Source organism: Hydractinia symbiolongicarpus, chromosome 9 (assembly GCF_029227915.1).
Source record: "Hydractinia symbiolongicarpus strain clone_291-10 chromosome 9, HSymV2.1, whole genome shotgun sequence".
NCBI classification, from domain to species: Eukaryota; Metazoa; Cnidaria; class Hydrozoa; order Anthoathecata; family Hydractiniidae; genus Hydractinia; species Hydractinia symbiolongicarpus.
The window spans coordinates 28,413,442-28,431,884 of record NC_079883.1 but is presented as its reverse complement, the minus strand read 5'-3'; the positions used below and the strand labels follow the sequence as shown (position 1 = coordinate 28,431,884).

General features: G+C 33.0%; 1 protein-coding gene across 1 annotated transcript; it reads left to right on the top strand.

Moving 5' to 3' along the window:
- The first annotated feature begins 1,411 nt into the window (after nucleotides 1–1,411).
- On the top strand, nucleotides 1,412–18,105 carry LOC130656189 (2-oxoadipate dehydrogenase complex component E1-like). Its single transcript, XM_057459017.1, has 23 exons — nucleotides 1,412–1,608; nucleotides 2,470–2,584; nucleotides 2,833–2,906; nucleotides 4,303–4,409; nucleotides 7,555–7,662; nucleotides 7,786–7,897; nucleotides 8,048–8,145; nucleotides 9,122–9,185; nucleotides 9,670–9,878; nucleotides 10,115–10,230; nucleotides 10,471–10,546; nucleotides 10,665–10,753; nucleotides 11,043–11,320; nucleotides 11,656–11,838; nucleotides 12,242–12,378; nucleotides 12,653–12,809; nucleotides 13,201–13,301; nucleotides 13,628–13,729; nucleotides 14,202–14,264; nucleotides 14,478–14,657; nucleotides 15,440–15,503; nucleotides 15,758–15,843; nucleotides 16,930–18,105. The coding sequence occupies exons 1-23, from the start codon at nucleotides 1,479–1,481 to the stop codon at nucleotides 17,029–17,031; spliced, it is 2,751 nt and encodes a 916-aa protein (XP_057315000.1). The 5' UTR covers nucleotides 1,412–1,478; the 3' UTR covers nucleotides 17,032–18,105.
- The last annotated feature ends 338 nt before the right edge of the window (nucleotides 18,106–18,443 follow it).

The following is an 18,443-nucleotide window of genomic DNA, read 5'->3' as shown; positions in this document are numbered from 1 at the left end:
TTGACCCTGGGTTGATATTTTCATGTATACTTTACGTGCCCCTCTGGGAGATTTACTATATGCTACATACTACTACATACTATATGCACCTATTTCATTTTTTGCGGACCTAGATGTAAAAGACCAAATTCAGCGACGTAATCTGCATCGGACGCTCCAAGATCCAAGAAAATGTTTCAAGGGTTGTTGGTTTCAATTCAAGCTTGCTGGTTTAAGCTTGTTGACAACAAATAAAATTTTATTAACCCACTAATTATGTATAACTTTGTTTTTCTTTAACTAGTTATATCTGAAATATACAGATAGCAACTATAAGAGCTAGCCAGTTGCATATTTAAAGCAAGCCTCTAAATAGATAGATAGCTAGATGTGCATATTAAACATGTCTAGCCTCACAAATATCAAGGGATATATCCTTTTATTTCCAGGAAGAGCCATGGCGTAGATGGAGAGTCCTAGAGTATTTAATGCTCATTTTGAGCTACGCAGACCCATTTTGAGCTACACAGAAAAAGTGTTAAGATAAGAAAAAATTTATTTCTGCGATTTTCTTACATGATGTACTATAAGTGTGCCAAATTTAATCCAATTAACAAATTCGTAAGCCTGTCAAAAGTTACATAGGAGGGGTGGGGGGGGGGGGACAGAAACCCCCCTCTCACAACTAGCATTTTAGGACTTTTATTGACGAGAAACAGGGAATTTATCTATTGACTTTGTTTTAAAAAATGCAATATAATGGATTATATATTTTTGAAATGATCATGGAAACGATCCCTGACACTCATTTTTATTTTATTATAACAGTTTAATTATTACGCTTATTCAACTGTGTGCAAAAAGCACGGTTCTGTCATAACATTTTCAACTATATTTGTTATGTTACTATAGTTGTTAATAATAAAAATAAACAAAAGTAATTAAAATAATTCCTTGATTAGAAAGTTATAAAAGGATTTTTTAGAATAAGTTTGTTGCATGCGACTAAAAATCAGCAAAAAGGAACAATTTTTTAGTCCATTCTGAACAAAACTTATGTTCTGCTTTAGCTTTAAGTGGGAGAAAGAAGAATACTTTGATTTACTAAATTGTCTGTGGTTGTACATGTCCGTAGTCGTATACATTTATATTCTATGTCAACCAAAGTAAATGTGAATTTCAGCCATCTTGCCGTAAAACATTTGATTAGATATAATATCTAAGAGGGTATTTCCAATTAGGAAATACCATGTCAATAAGAGCAAAAACCTCAATATCCTAAGACTGGCACCCACAAGGCTTCCTGGAAGTTTCTAAAATGTTTTTCAGTCGCCTTTTTCATTTTTGTAACAAGGCCAATTTATTTAATTTTTGTATTTTTATTTTTATTATTGTTTAATGTTGTTGTTGTTCAACTTTTCGTCATTTTAAAAAAAATTATTCCTTTTTAGGACAATTATTAAATATTGGAAAAAAACCCTCTGAATGTTACAATAACCATGTTTCGACTGAAAGAATTACAAAGCCAACGCTTCAAACCATTGACAAATTTTTATCGTACATACAAATCTGTTACTGGTGTACATGGCCTTAAACCACTGACTAAAGACATCAAGGAGCAAGATCAAGGTAGAAATTTGCAAATTTCAATGTAATCATATATATATATATATATATTTGTATTTCATTTCATTTTTTTTGTGCTTTAGCAACAAGTTACAGAAGTTGCGTTGTTTAACTGATTATGTAGGGTGTCAGTGGCAAATTTTAATCCTATTGTAAAACAACACTGGACAGAACTTTTTCAGAGAAAAACATAGAAAAGAAAAGCTTGATATTTTATTGAAAATAGTGTCTTTCTTTTTTTTTTTTTTTTAGTATACATCAACCACCCTTAGGTTAAAAACAAAAAATGCAAAATTTAAGTTTTGTGGGATCTTGTTTTATTTAGGGCTGTCAACCCATTCAGCGTTTGAATTAACGGATCGCGAAACATGATGCGCAAGTCATTTCCTTTTTTAGGCATATCAGAAAGTTTTCGAAATTTATTTATTGTGCATAAATTTTACTTTCAGTGTTTCACACATTTCTTTATTATTGCAAAAATATGCAACAGGTGAAGATGTAAATTTACTTGTATGCAAGTTTTACATTTCATAACTAGATATAATAAACCTTCTGTTTTCTGTTCAAAACACTATCATGAAAGCTTTTGAAATATTTTCTCACAAACTAAGTTTATAGTTTACTGTTTTTAAACATACTGAATTGTTTTAGAGAAACAAGTAACTATGCTAAGAATTTGAGTTTTTTTGAGAATTTTATAGAAACATTGATAGGGAACATATTAGCCACCATAATTTAGGAATTAAGATTAAAAAAATGTCACTGTACTAAATCTCTTTTGCTGTTTTGAATTATAGACAATCGCTATCGTCGACTTCTAGATTGACTCATAAATGTTTTAACTGCACTTTTATCACTGTTTAGATCTTGTCAAAGTCAAAGACTGTTTGAAGCATTGCCAAGTACAAAAGATTATTCAAACATATAGAGAGGAAGGCTTTAAATATGCCACAAAGGATCCATTGGGAATGTTAAATAGGTATAGGCTCATACCAAGTGTATAACTAATAAGTTTTTCCAAAAGAGGTGTGTATGGGCAGATACACACACACAGATGATTAGGTGGAAATGTCCATCTTTGTGAAAAGTTGACCAATAAAGCACACCCAAAAGCACTTCTCTGTGCTCCTTTCACACCTTCTAAACTTTTTCTGAAAAATCTTGCAGCAAAGAATATATTTATGTATGTTTAATTTTTATTATGTATCTTAAAATGTTTTTGTTTAGAGAGACCAAACTTTCGAACTTGATATCTCATAAATTAAGCGATATAGCAATGACTGATGTGTTTGACTTACAAGGTAATAACCAAAATTATGGAAGTCTTGCATGTACATTCTTGTATGTGTATTCTGTAAGTATAACTTCAACAAAGATTAGAAAGACTGCATACTAAATTTTACATGTACAAAGGAAAAGTAATTATTCATATTGAAAAATAAAAAATGTTATTTTATTCATTTTTTGCTGCTTATTTACATCTACATAAATCTTATATAATAATACGGAGTGTATGTGACGGTCATAGTGGATATCGTCGTTTTCCTTTGATGTCGCCGAAATTTTCTCTGAAGTCACCGAAAAAAGTATGTCTCAAATGTTAATTTTTATGATGTTACGACGCAACGTCAATAACAATAATTTTACGTCAATATCCTATATTAAATTACTGAAGCCATTACAGTGCACTTAAAACTTTGAGGCCAAATAACTTGGAAACGAGATGATGACGTCAATGATTTTTTACCGTGTGGGTAAATAGGGACCACCTATGACCAATTTGGGTAATTTTCCCAAACCTGGGTCCCCGAATCCGTTTCGGAATGGACGGGTTGATGACGTCATCAAAAGTCATTTAAACCACCATATCTCCGTAACCGTTTGTCAAAAGTACATGATCCTATACATTTTCTTGATCAGCGTGTAAAGACCTATATGTTAAAGGCAACAGGTATACAAATTTCTAAAAAATAATTTTGTTTGTTTTTGCGGGTCTTTGCTGGCATCAGCATAATTTTTATACCCTTATATATCATTAACCAATCATCAAAATCACATGTTCACATACATTCTCTTCGTGAGCGTGTCGAGCTCTACACAATAGAGACAGCGGATAAACTGAATTTCGTCAATTTGTTTTCGCATAAGTACTACTGACATCACAAAAGGTCTAAAATAACCAATTTTTACATTGCCCCTCCAGCCTAAGTGGATTTCTCCACGGCCTTATCGACTAGTTAGGTATAATCTTATGTTTATCTTACTGTTTACTTAATCAATTTACAAAACTATTTGATTTTTAACATCATTTTTGTTTTTACCTCTAGTATTCCAAAAATAAAATTTGTATATTTTTCGTATATATGTACAAGCATAATTTTGTTTTTGTGTAAACTTTTTTCTATATATCAGTAATACTTGTGGTCATTCTCTGCGTAATAATCGTGCCTTAGACACAGTAATGCAATATAGAAAGGACAGGTGAACATATGCATTAAGCCATGAGTTACACACTAGAATTTTAACAAAATATCTTATTACTGCCTTAAATTATCCCATCACTTATTAGCGTACTTAACTGCAAAGAAGCTTTTACTTTAGCATATGTCAAATTTAAAAACACCAGCTCTTTATGTTTTGTCTGCAATATATCTTTCATAGGAATAAAATTTTTAATGCTTCTTCCTTTTGTTTTAGGAATGCTTCAACTTGGTGATGCTCAGAAAGCCACATTTTGTGATATTCAGAGACATTTAGAAGATATGTATTGTGGAAATATATCATTTGAAGTTAGCCATATGACTGTAGGTTTTTTATTTTCTTGTGGTATTTCTCCAACTCAATGACCAATTTGCCACTATGGTTAAACTTTATGCTAATTATGCTGGGTGAGGTGGTGGATTCCATCACCCACTCTTCGTTATAGCTATAAAGTATTGCTCCGATAGGGCTAAAATATGATGTCATTATTTTTCTATTTATTTTTTTATTAAAGTTTTTAAAATCCCAAAAATGTTAGTAATTGTGCTTTGCAAGAAAGTTATTCAGATTTTTTTTAGCATTGTTATTAGTCATTTAATGTCCCAAGTCCCAAATGTTAGCATTATGATGAGTAATTGCGTAGGAACCATTTATAGCAAACCAAATTTATTTACTCATTAGACCCATCCCATCGAAAAAACAGTTTTTTCAAAAAAAATCTTAAAAAATTGCTTACATCAGCAAATTTTTATGCCTTGCAATCTTTTTCTATTATGTTATAATATGCCAAGTTTCATCAACAGAACTTAGGACACTGTCTGTGAAACTGTAAAGCTGTCCTAAGTTCTGTTGATGACACTGTCTGTGAAACTGTAAAGCTGTCCTAAGTTCTGTTGATGACACTGTCTGTGAAACTGTAAAGCTGTCCTAAGTTCTGTTGATGACACTGTCTGTGAAACTGTAAAGCTGTCCTAAGTTCTGTTGATGACACTGTCTGTGAAACTGTAAAGCTGTCCTAAGTTCTGTTGATGACACTGTCTGTGAAACTGTAAAGCTGTCCTAAGTTCTGTTGATGACACTGTCTGTGAAACTGTAAAGCTGTCCTAAGTTCTGTTGATGACACTGTCTGTGAAACTGTAAAGCTGTCCTAAGTTCTGTTGATGACACTGTCTGTGAAACTGTTTCACAGACAGTGTCATCAACAGAACTTAGGACAGCTTTACAGTTTCACAGACAGTGTCATCAACAGAACTTAGGACAGCTTTACAGTTTCACAGACAGTGTCATCAACAGAACTTAGGACAGCTTTACAGTTTCACAGACAGTGTCATCAACAGAACTTAGGACAGCTTTACAGTTTCACAGACAGTGTCATCAACAGAACTTAGGACAGCTTTACAGTTTCACAGACAGTGTCATCAACAAAACTTTAGATTTAAATATAAAGTTCTGTTGATGACACTGTCTATTTGTTTGGTACCTAAAAAGTCCAGTATAAAAAGGTTTATTTTGTAAGACTCTTATTTATTTGTTCATACTATAGTGAAAGGTCTGGTTGATTTCATGTATCCTTAGCACAAATTAGCAAATTACCTACCATTTTGAACACACACTTGGTGGATTTTACTGATATAAGATTAAAAAAGGAGAATTCGTTTTTTTAAACTTGATAAAAAATAGCCATTTTACAGTTCTGTTGGAACATAATAGGGTCGTTACCTGAAATTTGTGAAGTTTAGGACAAGCAGGTGCATAATTTTTGATGTTAGTTAACCCACCGTGCAAATATCTTTACATTGATAAAGTTTAAATCCATGTCCCTCAACAGATCTAAAGTTATCATTGATAAAATTTAAATCCATGTCCCTCAACAGATCTAAAGTTATCATACACTTAAATGTGACATCATCTATGCAAACTTAAATGTCACCGACGTATGCAGAGGGGTTTTGCTACCGGTTCACCAGTGGGGATCCCAAATTCTTATCCCAAAAAAATAGAACTGCAGAGAAAAAAAACTAGTAAATTAAGTAAATATAAGCTTTAAGTAGAATGTTTTTCTTCAGCAAATTTGTGATCCTTCAAAACAATTAAACTGCTTGGGCTTGACATACATGAAATCACGTAACATTTGAATGTTTTGAACTCACGAGCCGACCACCATCTTTACCCACTCGACCTTTTTAAAATAAATTGAGTGAACAATAGCTTCAGCCTATGTTATAGACCCAACTCTATGTCTGTGAACGTAGGCTAGTGAATGGTTTGCCGTCGAAATCAATACAGCGCTGGGACAAGGTTGATAATCACAATTTTATTGGTTGGTAATTCGTATCAAAACTTCCTATCAATGATCAGCCCTTAAAATTAGCATCGACTCGGCACTGTCAACGTAAAATACAAAGATACCATAGTTTCGTTGGCAAAAAAGTTGCCGACGTAATTTTGTTGTGAAATTTAAATGAATGGTTTTATCATGAAGAACGTAAAGTTAGAGAACATTAAAGTCGGCCCCTTTCCTTCATGCTGACACTCTTATGCTCGGCTGCTACATTACACTGAGACTCGAACGAAAGACGGAAGACCATTTGGAACCATGCCACAAGTCAATCTGACCTTCATCGTCACAGAGAATACTGCAAGAAGAGTGCCCACCCATGCAAGTCAAATATAACCTGAACATGGGACAGGTTAGGTGTCCTGTACCTTAATACAGCTTTCGGACAAATGTTCTCGTGATATAATACTAAATAAAAAACATGTTCAATACAGTTTAAAAAATCTTTTTAAAAGGGGAAAGAGAATATGTTTAGTAATATTAATCAAAAAAATTGTATATCGTATTAAAAAGAAGTCCAGAAGTACTGTCTCCCACACGACACAGCAGGCAATAAGTCAGTCCTGCCCTCAGTTTTGTGAGAAGAGATGTTCTGCAAAGACTCTAACAATTGAGTCTCCTGGACAGTTTTGCTTTGCATTGAACTGTGCCTGTGACAAGCATTTTTGAAGCATGTCACCGGTGACTTCTGCGATATTCAACTTAATGATGCCCTGACCTTCAGTTTGTAAATAGCACATGTACAACTTACTTCCTAATCAGTTTATCTTAAAACAGAGAGAGCTAGTTGGACAAATATGTAATAAAATGCAAGTAATAATTGTACAAAATTTTGCTGTTCTGAGTGCCGCAAACCCAATTTCCAGCGATCTAGGTACCTCAAAACTCAAAATTTTCCCTTCTGCACCAACCTTGGTGGTGCCTCACGGAGATACTAACCTAAACAAAAGTTGGGTATAAAAGAACAAAAAAGTCCCAAAAAAACTCTCGATACGTCACTGAATATGAAAATAATTTAATCCGAGTAACTAGAGAACAAAAAGAGCACTTTAAAAAATTAACTTTGTAAGCACTTAAGATATAAGTTCAACGCCTTTTCACTTTGGGATCCTTGTAATTTTTGTTTTTAGAATAAAATTGAAAGAAATTGGTTTTATGAAGTTGCAGAGCAAAAACAAAAATATATTTTAGATAATACTTCAAAAAGATCCATAGCTGAAGAATTGCTAAAAGCCCAGGTATGTACGATTTTTCACAACGGCATTTAAAGATATAAAGTTTTTCTAACATTTCTTTGAACTTTTTTTTTCTTTAACAATGTCGCTATTAAGTCATATAACCTGTTTCTTTTCTCACTTTAGGTATTTGAGAACTTTCTTGCAAAGAAATTTCCGACATTAAAGCGTTATGGTGGTGAAGGTGCAGACAGCATGCTTTCGTTCTTCAAACAGTTGTTTTCTGAATGTGCAAAAGGTATATTATTAAAAGTATGTAAAAATTTTGGTAGAAGAATACAAAGGATAGTTAAGGATTTCGGAATTGATGTAAAGACATGTTATGTCATACCACAGCCTTTAAATATATTGCAAACACGAACTATATTATTAATTATGCTCATTTTAGGTGATGTAGAAGATTTGCTAATATCAATTCCACATCGTGGAAGACTTAGTTTACTAACAGGAATGTTAAATTACCAACCCTCACAATTGTTTAGAAAGGTATTTTTATATTCAAATTTTATTCCGATGGCTTGAAAATTTATTTTATTGATCCACATTCTGTGTCGATAATGCTCTAAAGCAGTTGTTTTGCGACTGTCAACTATTTTGTGTATTATGCCTCACTTTGTATATCAAATGTGTAGTATCTAGAGGGGATCCAGGTTCCCTTAAGAATTTAGGTTGCCTAAAAAGAATTATTTACATCTAAAGAATTAGAAACCCCTGAAGAAGTAGGTACTTATACTGTTCTGGTTACCTCAAATATGTATTGAATCACTCTTCTGCAGCGGTTTCAAGCAATTTAATTTCAATTTTGCTAAAATGTTCCAATTCATCTGTCCTACTCCAAATAAAACAAACATAAGTATTAATGAAATCAGTTCTTTTATAATAAAACAGCTGTGAGGAATGAAATTAAATTTCTAAATAATTCAGCCTCAATCCTAAATGCAAATAAAATTTCTTAATTCAATGTCATTGAAAGGCAATGACTATAGTAGAAATATTAAATTGCAGTTTAACCCCAACTGTAAAATTTCTGTTTATAGAACATTAAGGTTTAGGAACCTGTTGGTTTATCTTGGGCTTTTAAAGTGGAGAAAATTTAATTTGTCAAGGGATTAAATGCCTAACTTCGCCACCCCTAGAAAATATTAGGTCCCCTCAAGTACAAAGCTCCTCTAGAAATTCATACCTTTGTCAGTCACCTGTCAGTCATTCACCTGTCAGTCAGTTACCTGTCAAAGATTGGCTAAACTTTAATGTCATGTAGCTATCCCTTGCTAAATTTAACTATTAAATTGTTCAACAATAAAATAGCTAAACTGGGGAGAGGTGGTTGAGAGAAGGTAAGAGCGTAACTATAATCATCACAATCTATTACTCAGGCCTTTTTTATTACCAGGAAACATTCGTTAAATTATATCATATGGTATATGCACCATGTTCATATTGTGAATGATTTATTGTTCAGATCAAGGGGAACCCAGAGTTTTCAACAGAATACAAATTTGTTGGCGATGTGATCTCACATTTAAGTAAGTTGTTTTAACTGATTTAGAGAAGTCTAGGGCGGAATTTTGTTTAATATAAGTGCACGTGTAAGCAATGTGTACAAAAGTTTTGCACTTGCATTTTGTGTAGCAAATGCGAAACTAACCGTAAGGTTAAAAAAGTAGTTTATATTTTTATGGATAAGTACCCAAGGATAGGTAAAAATGACTAATGACTTGAGAAATAAATTTAATTTTAAAGTGTATGAGTTGTTCTTTTACATTTAACCCAGAACATTTTTAGTGTGCTTTTAACATATTTCTGACTGCATGATATTACATAATGTGTTACAATTCACTTTAACCATAACTGATTTTGTGAATGCGTTGAGTTTTTTTTAAGATATACCATACAATCATTAATGTGATTTGGTTTAGCATAACTCACTGAGTAGTTGGTTGCATATTCTGGGTCTGTATATTTTCTGTCACAATTTGTTTGTCTTTTAATAATAATTATTTATTTTAGCTAAATCAACAGATCTTTATTTTGACGATAAAACACTACATGTAACTATGGTTCCAAATCCTTCACACTTAGAAGCTAGTCACCCTGTGGTGTCAGGAAAAACAAGGAGTAGACAGTTATCAAAAAATTATGGTCATTATGGTGAAATGAATGATGTTGACAAGGTTGTAAATATTCATGTGCATGGGGACGCAGCTGTAGCTGGACAGGTGCAGTTTTTTTTTGTTGTATTGTTTTTGTTGTTTTGTTTTGTTTGAATATTTCTGGTGTTGAATCTTTGTATCTCTAAATATATTTGAATTGGCAATCTTAAAGAGTACGACAAAGAGTCCAATATTACTTTAAAGCTCTTTTTAACTTATAACTATGAAAGATAGTTGTTATTGAGAACAAAAAATAAATCAGAGCTTACACAAGTGCACTAAGTACTTTATGTAAATTTTAGGGTATTGTAACTGAAACATTAGCATTTTCATCACTGCCCCATTTTGATGTTGGTGGAACCATTCATCTGATTGTCAATAATCAAGTTGGTTTCACCACACCACAGGAGCGTGCAAGGTATAATAAAGTGGATATATATGTGTGTAGTATGTAGTATTTTAAGTAAAATCAAACTAACCCTATAAAAATATTTGAGATTTGTTTTGGTTTGGCTTGGTAAGCATATAAACTAAGTTTTTGTCAACTTGTTAAGGCTTGCAGCAAGGCTAGCTTAGTCGTGCTGCCTGGCAGAACGTAACTTGATTGAATTCGTATAAGATAACAACAGAGTGAAGCTAAACCTCCCTGTTGTTTTAGCACGTGTGATCATTGCAGTGACGTTGGCAAAATGATTGGATGTCCAATAATTCATGTGAATGGCGATTATCCTGAGGTTTTGTTGTTTTTTAGTTTCTTTTATTCTAGTATATCATCGTGTTTTGTTTTTTAGAAGAAAATAATGGTTCATCCCTTTGATTGACTCTAAAACATTTCCATTGTTGTTATTCTAGGAAGTTGCCATGGCAGCGACAATAGCGTTGGATTATAAAAAATTGTATCATAAAGACATCTTTATCAATATGCACTGCTTCCGACGTTGGTCAGTAAGAATTTCTGTGGTACACTTATTTAAGATTTAGCAACCCCATGGTGGCTTATCGAAAATAGGGTGATATGTGTATTTGATTTGCACAACATGTAAACTTCACTATTTAATCAATTCACCCCTCTCAAGGTTCTGCCGCTAAGTCACTACTTTTGAGTTAATGATAACTCACAAAAGACGATGTTTATTTGGCAAAATAATATTTCTGAAGACTAAAACTATTTTTTTTAATGTAAGTTTAGGTATGCATGTAATTGACAGCAATTTGGCTACCTTTTTACAGGGGACATAATGAACTGGATGATCCAACTTTTACCAATCCGTCCATGTACAAGATTATTGATCACAAGCAGTCGGTCACTGATTCTTTTAAAGAGAGACTCTCACAAGAAGGTGTTTTGAATTTGAATGAATCGGACAATATTAACTCAGCTTATGAACTGTTCTTGAGTGAAGAGATGAATAAGTCTGAAAATTTTCAACCAACTTGGACTCCATTTGAAGGTGTTTGGGGTAACATGAAGCAAGCAAATCATGAAAGCACCACTTTATGGGATACAGGTCTGTATTCTATTCATATGTAATGCGATTTGTTTTAGCTAGCAATGCAGTCGGTTAACGTTAAAAATATTAACATACGATTGGGTGTGTTCATTATTTCGATGGTTGACAGAGAATTTGCACGGATGTTATGTTGTTTGTCATGTGTGTCATGTGTGTATAACAATGACCTATGACTTGCAATAAATACTGTTTAAAAATGATATGTTCTCTCATAACATTACCCCCCTTAACTAAAATTTGTCACGCCTTTAAGTTTTCGTGACATAATTAGCAGATAACCATAACCAAGCGAATATACATAAAGTATGAAATGACTGCATTCTCTCCTTTAGGATGTGAAATTGATCTGTTGAAATTTGTGGGTGCACAATCAGTTGACATAGCAGGAAAAGTATGCGTTCATCCACATTTGGAGAAAACTCAATGCCAAAGCCGCATGAAAAAAATAGAGTCTGGCTTGAACATTGATTGGGCGACGGCTGAAGCTCTAGCAATCGGTACACTATTGTTAGAAGGTATAAAATATTGGCTTTTTAATGGATGCTTTTGTGGTCAATGTTTACTGCTTTCTTGGTATAAATCCATCTTATTCTGTTGGGTGAATAAAACAAAATGTTTAAAATTTTAGCAAACGCAATAAAAGTGTAAAAAAATTGTTTTTGCAATTTTATAAACTTTTCATAATGACTGAAACTTCGTAATTCAGACCAAAAATCAAATACGAACCTTTTTTTGGAATTAATTTACAAATAAGCTTAGATAGGCCAAGCTTATCCCACTGAACCACGTTTTACTACATTCCTTCTCATATACTTATGAATTGTTAATATTGTTATTATATTAGTTTTTTTAATTTTTACATAGACATTATTAAAATATGAATGTGTTATTCTGATTCTGTATATAACCATCGTGTAGGCAATCATGTGAGAATTTGTGGACAGGATGTTGGACGAGGTACATTCAGTCATCGCCATGCTATGTTTATTGATCAAGAAACTGAAGAAATCTACATTCCTCTCAATCATATGAAAGATGAACAACACCTTTTGGAGGTATTCAAAGCTATAATCATTAAAAAATCTGAAATTTCTTTCCTAACAAATTTCAGATGTAATTAAAATCTTACACTTGCATTAAATTTTTAGTGTATGATTAAATATTTTGTTTTCAGTAAAGAGATTTGCATTTATGCCAACAATATCCTTTAAAAAAATTATTTGTAACTTGTCGGATGAAGTAAATCTCAATGTGCACGGGGTTGATTCAACTTCAATGCATTTTTCTTATGTACATTTTTTCATTGAATGAGATCTCATAACTCCACAGGTTGTAAACAGTCCACTCTCTGAAGAGGCTGTGCTTGCTTATGAATATGGAATGAGTATTGAGAATCCGAATAACATGGTGATATGGGAGGCTCAGTTTGGAGATTTTTTCAATGGCGCACAAATTATAATTGATACCTTCGTATGTAATGGTGAAGGTATGTTTTACTTTTTGTTGAAGTTGGAATAAAATTAACAGTTAAGTTTTCAACTTTGGTATAATTAATTAGAATTTTAAATCTATTTTTTTGGTGGACATAGCATTGTTTTGGTGACTGTAACATAACTAATAAAACTAAGAAAAGGGTGTGCGAAATACTCTGTCAATCTTTCCGGCATTGGGTCACCTTTCCCGGACCTAAACCAGATAATTCCCTTTTTTTCTCTAACAAGTCCCACTACTAAGCGTTTCCAGGGTCTATAATATTTCTTTTGACTGGTGATATGATGCTTGTAAAATAATGTTTTACCTTGACTTGCATTGATATGCTGGTCATTGAAGTAACACGCTTTTGTCACATGTCTTGCATCGTGTACAATGTTTTGTAGCAAAATGGCTTCTTCAAAGCGGGTTGGTTATGTTGTTACCTCATGGTATGGACGGAGCTGGACCTGATCACTCGACATGTAAAATTGAAAGATTCCTACAGGTAAAACTTCATTACATTAGAAACGATAACCTTTCTGTAGCGCGTGAGAATTTTTGCATCTCAGTACTTAGAGAGAATTGATACAGGAAAATATGTCTATAATCACGAGTTCATAGATCATAGGTATTATTATCTTCCTGTATTATTATCTTCCTGTAAAATATCAAGTTTAAAAACTGCAGTTATGAGAACTTCATTTCTCAAATAAAATCCAACATCATAAAAAGAAATTCCGTAAAAATTCAACTTAAATGTAACTTAACTATAACTTCTTCTTGAGGTAAATGTAAAAGGCGTGTTTGTAGAATCTAATACATTTTTTTTAGTTATCAGATAGCAGTGAAACCTTGATTGATGGTGACGATGTAAACATGCAGATTGTGAATCCAACCACGCCTGCGCAGTATTTCCACGTGCTTAGAAGACAAGTGAGTTTATTGTGATTTTCCTTTCTGTTGTTTATCGGTTGTTTGTCCGTTGTTTATCGGTTGTTTGTCCGTTGTTTATCGGTCGAATGTTTTTATTTTTAGGTTAAATAAAAGGAATGATTTAAAAAGCTACAAATTATTTTTGAAAATGAAGCAAGCTACTTTATTTAGAACATCATTCATTAAATATATATTTTCAGCAAAAAAAGAGAACGAATAAGAAATTTTTAGAACTAACATTTTAAATTAAGACCAAAATTAAGAAACTTTTAGAACTGGACCCTTCACCAAGTTTCTTATAAGAAATCATCTACTGCTGGTTTTCTTCAAGTCATTGTCACAATTTGTTAAGAAACAGCACATCTTCGTACATGTTTAAGCAGGATACTATACAGGATACATACAGGATGCAGGATATATCATTGATAATTTTTTTATTATGTTTTCATATGTTTTGTTTTTATATTATCAGCAAGTACGAAACTTCCGCAAACCGCTAATAGTTGCATCTCCGAAACTAATCTTGAGGATGTCTGTAAGTTATTGCTTGTTCTATTTTTCTTCTTATAACTTGCAATCAAGGCAAGTTTGTGGACTAATTAGTAAAAATGAATGGTTGGTTAGAAGGAATGGTAAAGGTTAAAGTCCTAAACTTAGTCCTCTGAGCGTCCCATTTTTCTCAGCATTGCAGGGAAACGACGAATTGATATGTAAAATATCATATTGCTACCATTTTTAAAATTTCTAGAAAGCTACTTCATCTTTGTCTGAAATGACTAACGGGACGTACTTTCAACCTGTCATTGGTGCTCAAGTTGAAGCCAGTACGGTTGAAAAAGTATTATTTTGTTCCGGAAAACATTACTACGAATTGGAGAAACATAGAGAAAAAATTAAGAGGGACGACATCGCTATTATTAGACTGGAGGTGAGTGTATTTTATTTACTTATGCAATTATTTTGTTCCTTCGTTCGTTCGGTCGGTCGTTTCCATGTTTTCAGAGTAAGCGCCCCTTTCTCTCTACATCTGGACGCTTATTTGAACAACACTTGAACAGGGTGATCACTCCTCCTTAAATTCCCTATATAACCTTGCAAAAAGAAAATCTCCTTAAAAGTACTTAAATATACTTAAAAAAAATTGAAATTTTAGCTATTCTCCTAAATTTCTCCTTATTTCTTAATTTTTCTGATCGTAACTTTTTGGAAATGTGTTCATGGATTGTTCATCATCAGTGAAATAAGACATATTTCTCTGTTACCTGAAATCCTATATTTTCTTTCTTTCAGGGCATAATTTACCTGTATATTTGTATAATATGTATAATTTTCTTATCATAGAACATAGTATGTAACATTAAGATAGAGAACTAAAATTGGTTTTTTCCTTAATTATCCTTATTTTTTTATTCTCGTTCGCAGCAAAATATCCTTAAAAATGTCAATTTGTCTCCTTCATTCTCCTTAATATCCTTACTTTTGTTCTCATTTTATTAGTGGTCACCCTGTTGAAGCATAAAAAAAGCGAGAAGTGTGTCTTCAGTTTGTCTGATACAAAAGGTTTTTCACATATTGTTGCATGCAATTTAGCATCGCCATCAACCAAAACTTTGTATGAGAGAACTGAACAAGCATCACCTTTTAAGCTTTTTGCAACGCATATAAATTCATTGATTGTATATTGGAAGTTGTTTTTTTTCTTATTCTTAGTCTCTTGTACCTTTCCCTGCAGAAGAATTAAAAGAAGAACTACAAAAATATCAAAATGCAAAAGGTAAGATTGTATTTCAACATGAGATCTTCATTCCATCGGAAAGAAATTTATTATATCTTGCTAACTATATAAGACGCTTGATAGAAGGTGTATTCGTTCAATTCAAAATATTTTGCTTTTTTCTCCCCTTCATTATATCGAAACTCTTAAAATTAAGTTGAAACATCCCTTCGCTACCGATGTCGTTTCACTCAACTTTCAGCTTCCTGATATATTAACAATAGATTACATCACGCTATCGTTTCATGTTTTAGATTTCATCTGGTGTCAGGAAGAACAACGTAATCAAGGAGCTTGGTCATTTGTAAACCCACGGTTTAAAAATCTTCTCAACGTCAATGTACCAATTTTATTCTTACTTTTTTGTTACATACTTGTGATAGCTCTGCTCGAAAAAGTAGTTTCACTGAATGGGTGTTTCGGTAACTTAGTGTTGTTGGATAAAACCAGTTAATGAGCGCATACACTTTTCTTAGAACGCTAAACACGATCTCGTGTGTTATTTTGGAAAATTCAATCGTTAAGTTTGATTTTGCACATTCATCTTACCTACATTTTATCACCAAGCGTCCCTGCTGGCAGTTATGCGAAAGCACGCGAGCGTTTCGTTAATCAACTCCGCCTTGAAATTATTGCACCTAATAATGTTCTGCCCGGATTGCAAAAAAGGCCTGGTTATAAACAGGACGGCCGGATTATGTACGCATGGCCCAATTATGTTTTTTTGTCCTGATTATGTTGTTGCAACCGGATTATGAACGCTGGCCCGGCAGACTGTGATTGACATTTTCTTCGAACTTTTGTAAATGAAACATTCACGAATTATTGTCACAGAATGACGGATTTCGTGCTTTATGTACCCGAAGAAGTTTATTTTATGTTTTTAAACACCTATACCAAATGTCCTGGTTATTTTCCTTTTATAAGTGCCATTTAATATTAACTAGTCGTTAGCCCGTGGAAAATCCACGGGTTCGCCCGTCCTTTTTATACTGCATTGTGTGCGTCTTGCTACTCGCGAAGCTAAGCTACCATTTTGCGTGACAGACAGACGGACGTATACGGGTATTATAATATAGATAATTTAATATTAATAATATTTTTTGAACTGTGGTAAGTAATAAGCCGGCCTGTCCTTATTTTGTTGCCCTGATTATGTATTTTCTGCCCTGTTCTTAATCGGGGACAGCTGCCGTACATAATCAGGGCAGCGTTTATTATCCGGGCAGAACAATAACACTCCATTCCATACCACCGTTATGGATCAAATGCTATTAGTGAATCTCGTACTTGTTCACTCCGCATGAGCTTTTTTCTTCATAAAGTAAGGGAAGCTATAGTGAGTCCAACAAAGCTGATCTGCGAGTAATCTAATGTTAAGACTTCTAATGCGTTTTATACTAGAAGTCGTTTTATATTTATTTAGCTTACCTACTCTGGTCGCGAGGTTCTTGCAACGTCAGCAATTGGGGTTGGTAAATGGCATACTATGGAGTGCGAACAACTCATCAAAGATATTTTCAGTTGATCAATTTTTGGCGGAAACATTTAAATATTTGATTGGCTGATGTAATTTCCCGCAGAAAAAACATTTAAAGCGCTTTGGTTGGTTGATGTAGTTTCCGCAGAAACGTTTTAAACGTTTTGAGTGGCAGATGTGATTTCTCGCGAAAACATTTTGATCGCTTTGGTTGGCTGATGTAATTTCTCGCCAACGAAAGTACTGTTGAGTACTACTAATACCGGAAACATCGATGATAACATTCGAAAAAATTTCAATTTTTGTGATGAAAATTTTTGTATGAAAATTTTTCTGTTTTTACGGCAAAGTGTATCTTTTAGATGTTTATATTTCGTTTATCAACAAAACAGAAAGTTTATTAAAAACAATTTTTAATTCGGAATAATTTTATAGATAATTGTGTAGTTTTTTCAGGAATCTATTTGCTTCAACACCTTTGTTGAAAAACTTTGAAATTTTCATTACAATATAAAACACCTCAAAAGTCATATAAGACATTTTTAGTTGCACGGTACCAGTACAGTATCGGTAAAAGCATTAGGTGCCATGCAACTTACTGAGCAACTCTAGGTGCAAAAAGGTATTTTTTCTTAGGAACCTAAGGCATGACTCCAAAAATGGGTAGCTTATAAAAAAACGTTTGTGAATGCATCTGAAATGTTTCTAAGCATGTTTTTAAAGTGATAGAGAATATATCACCATTACATAAAAATCTCTCTCTGGAGAGAGGCGGTCATTTTATTTCATTTTCATGAAATCTTCAGTAATCATTGAAATTGCATTAATGTGTTTCTGTGTCTGTTATTATGTCAATAATATATATTTTATATGAAGATTAGGCGAAACATAACTTCGTCCATTAAAATTCGTGTGGCGCATGTGTGTGGTCACTAAATTTTTACAATTTCTGGCGATCTGGAAATTTACCATGTGCATACTGCGCATACCTAGAATAAACTTTGTCCTAATTTAAGGGAATTAATTTTCGCGGAAATTAATTCCTGTAAGGTATTAAAAATTTAGACTACGAACCAAATTTTACTGTTTTTTTTTTTTTTTTTTTTTTTTTTTAAATTTTATATGAAAATTTATATGGAACTCGTTGTTGTCGTTACATAAACTTTGGATCCAAACTTCTTTTAATGTTCTACATGTTAAATATACAAATGTTTATCATATATTTACATTCATTATTTATGAAACAAATCAATAATTGATTAAAAACTCCGCTTTTAAATTGCATCCAATCGTTATGTAGGAATTATTAGACACGTGCTACTACTCAACGCAGTGAAGAAATCCTTTAATCCTATTTCTGCTGGCCTATTTGGGGGCTCTTAATGCTAGGGGCTGATTCGCTCCAACTAGGAAGACTACACTACTAAATACCGTGTTATTATTGTCTCGCATGAAGTTTA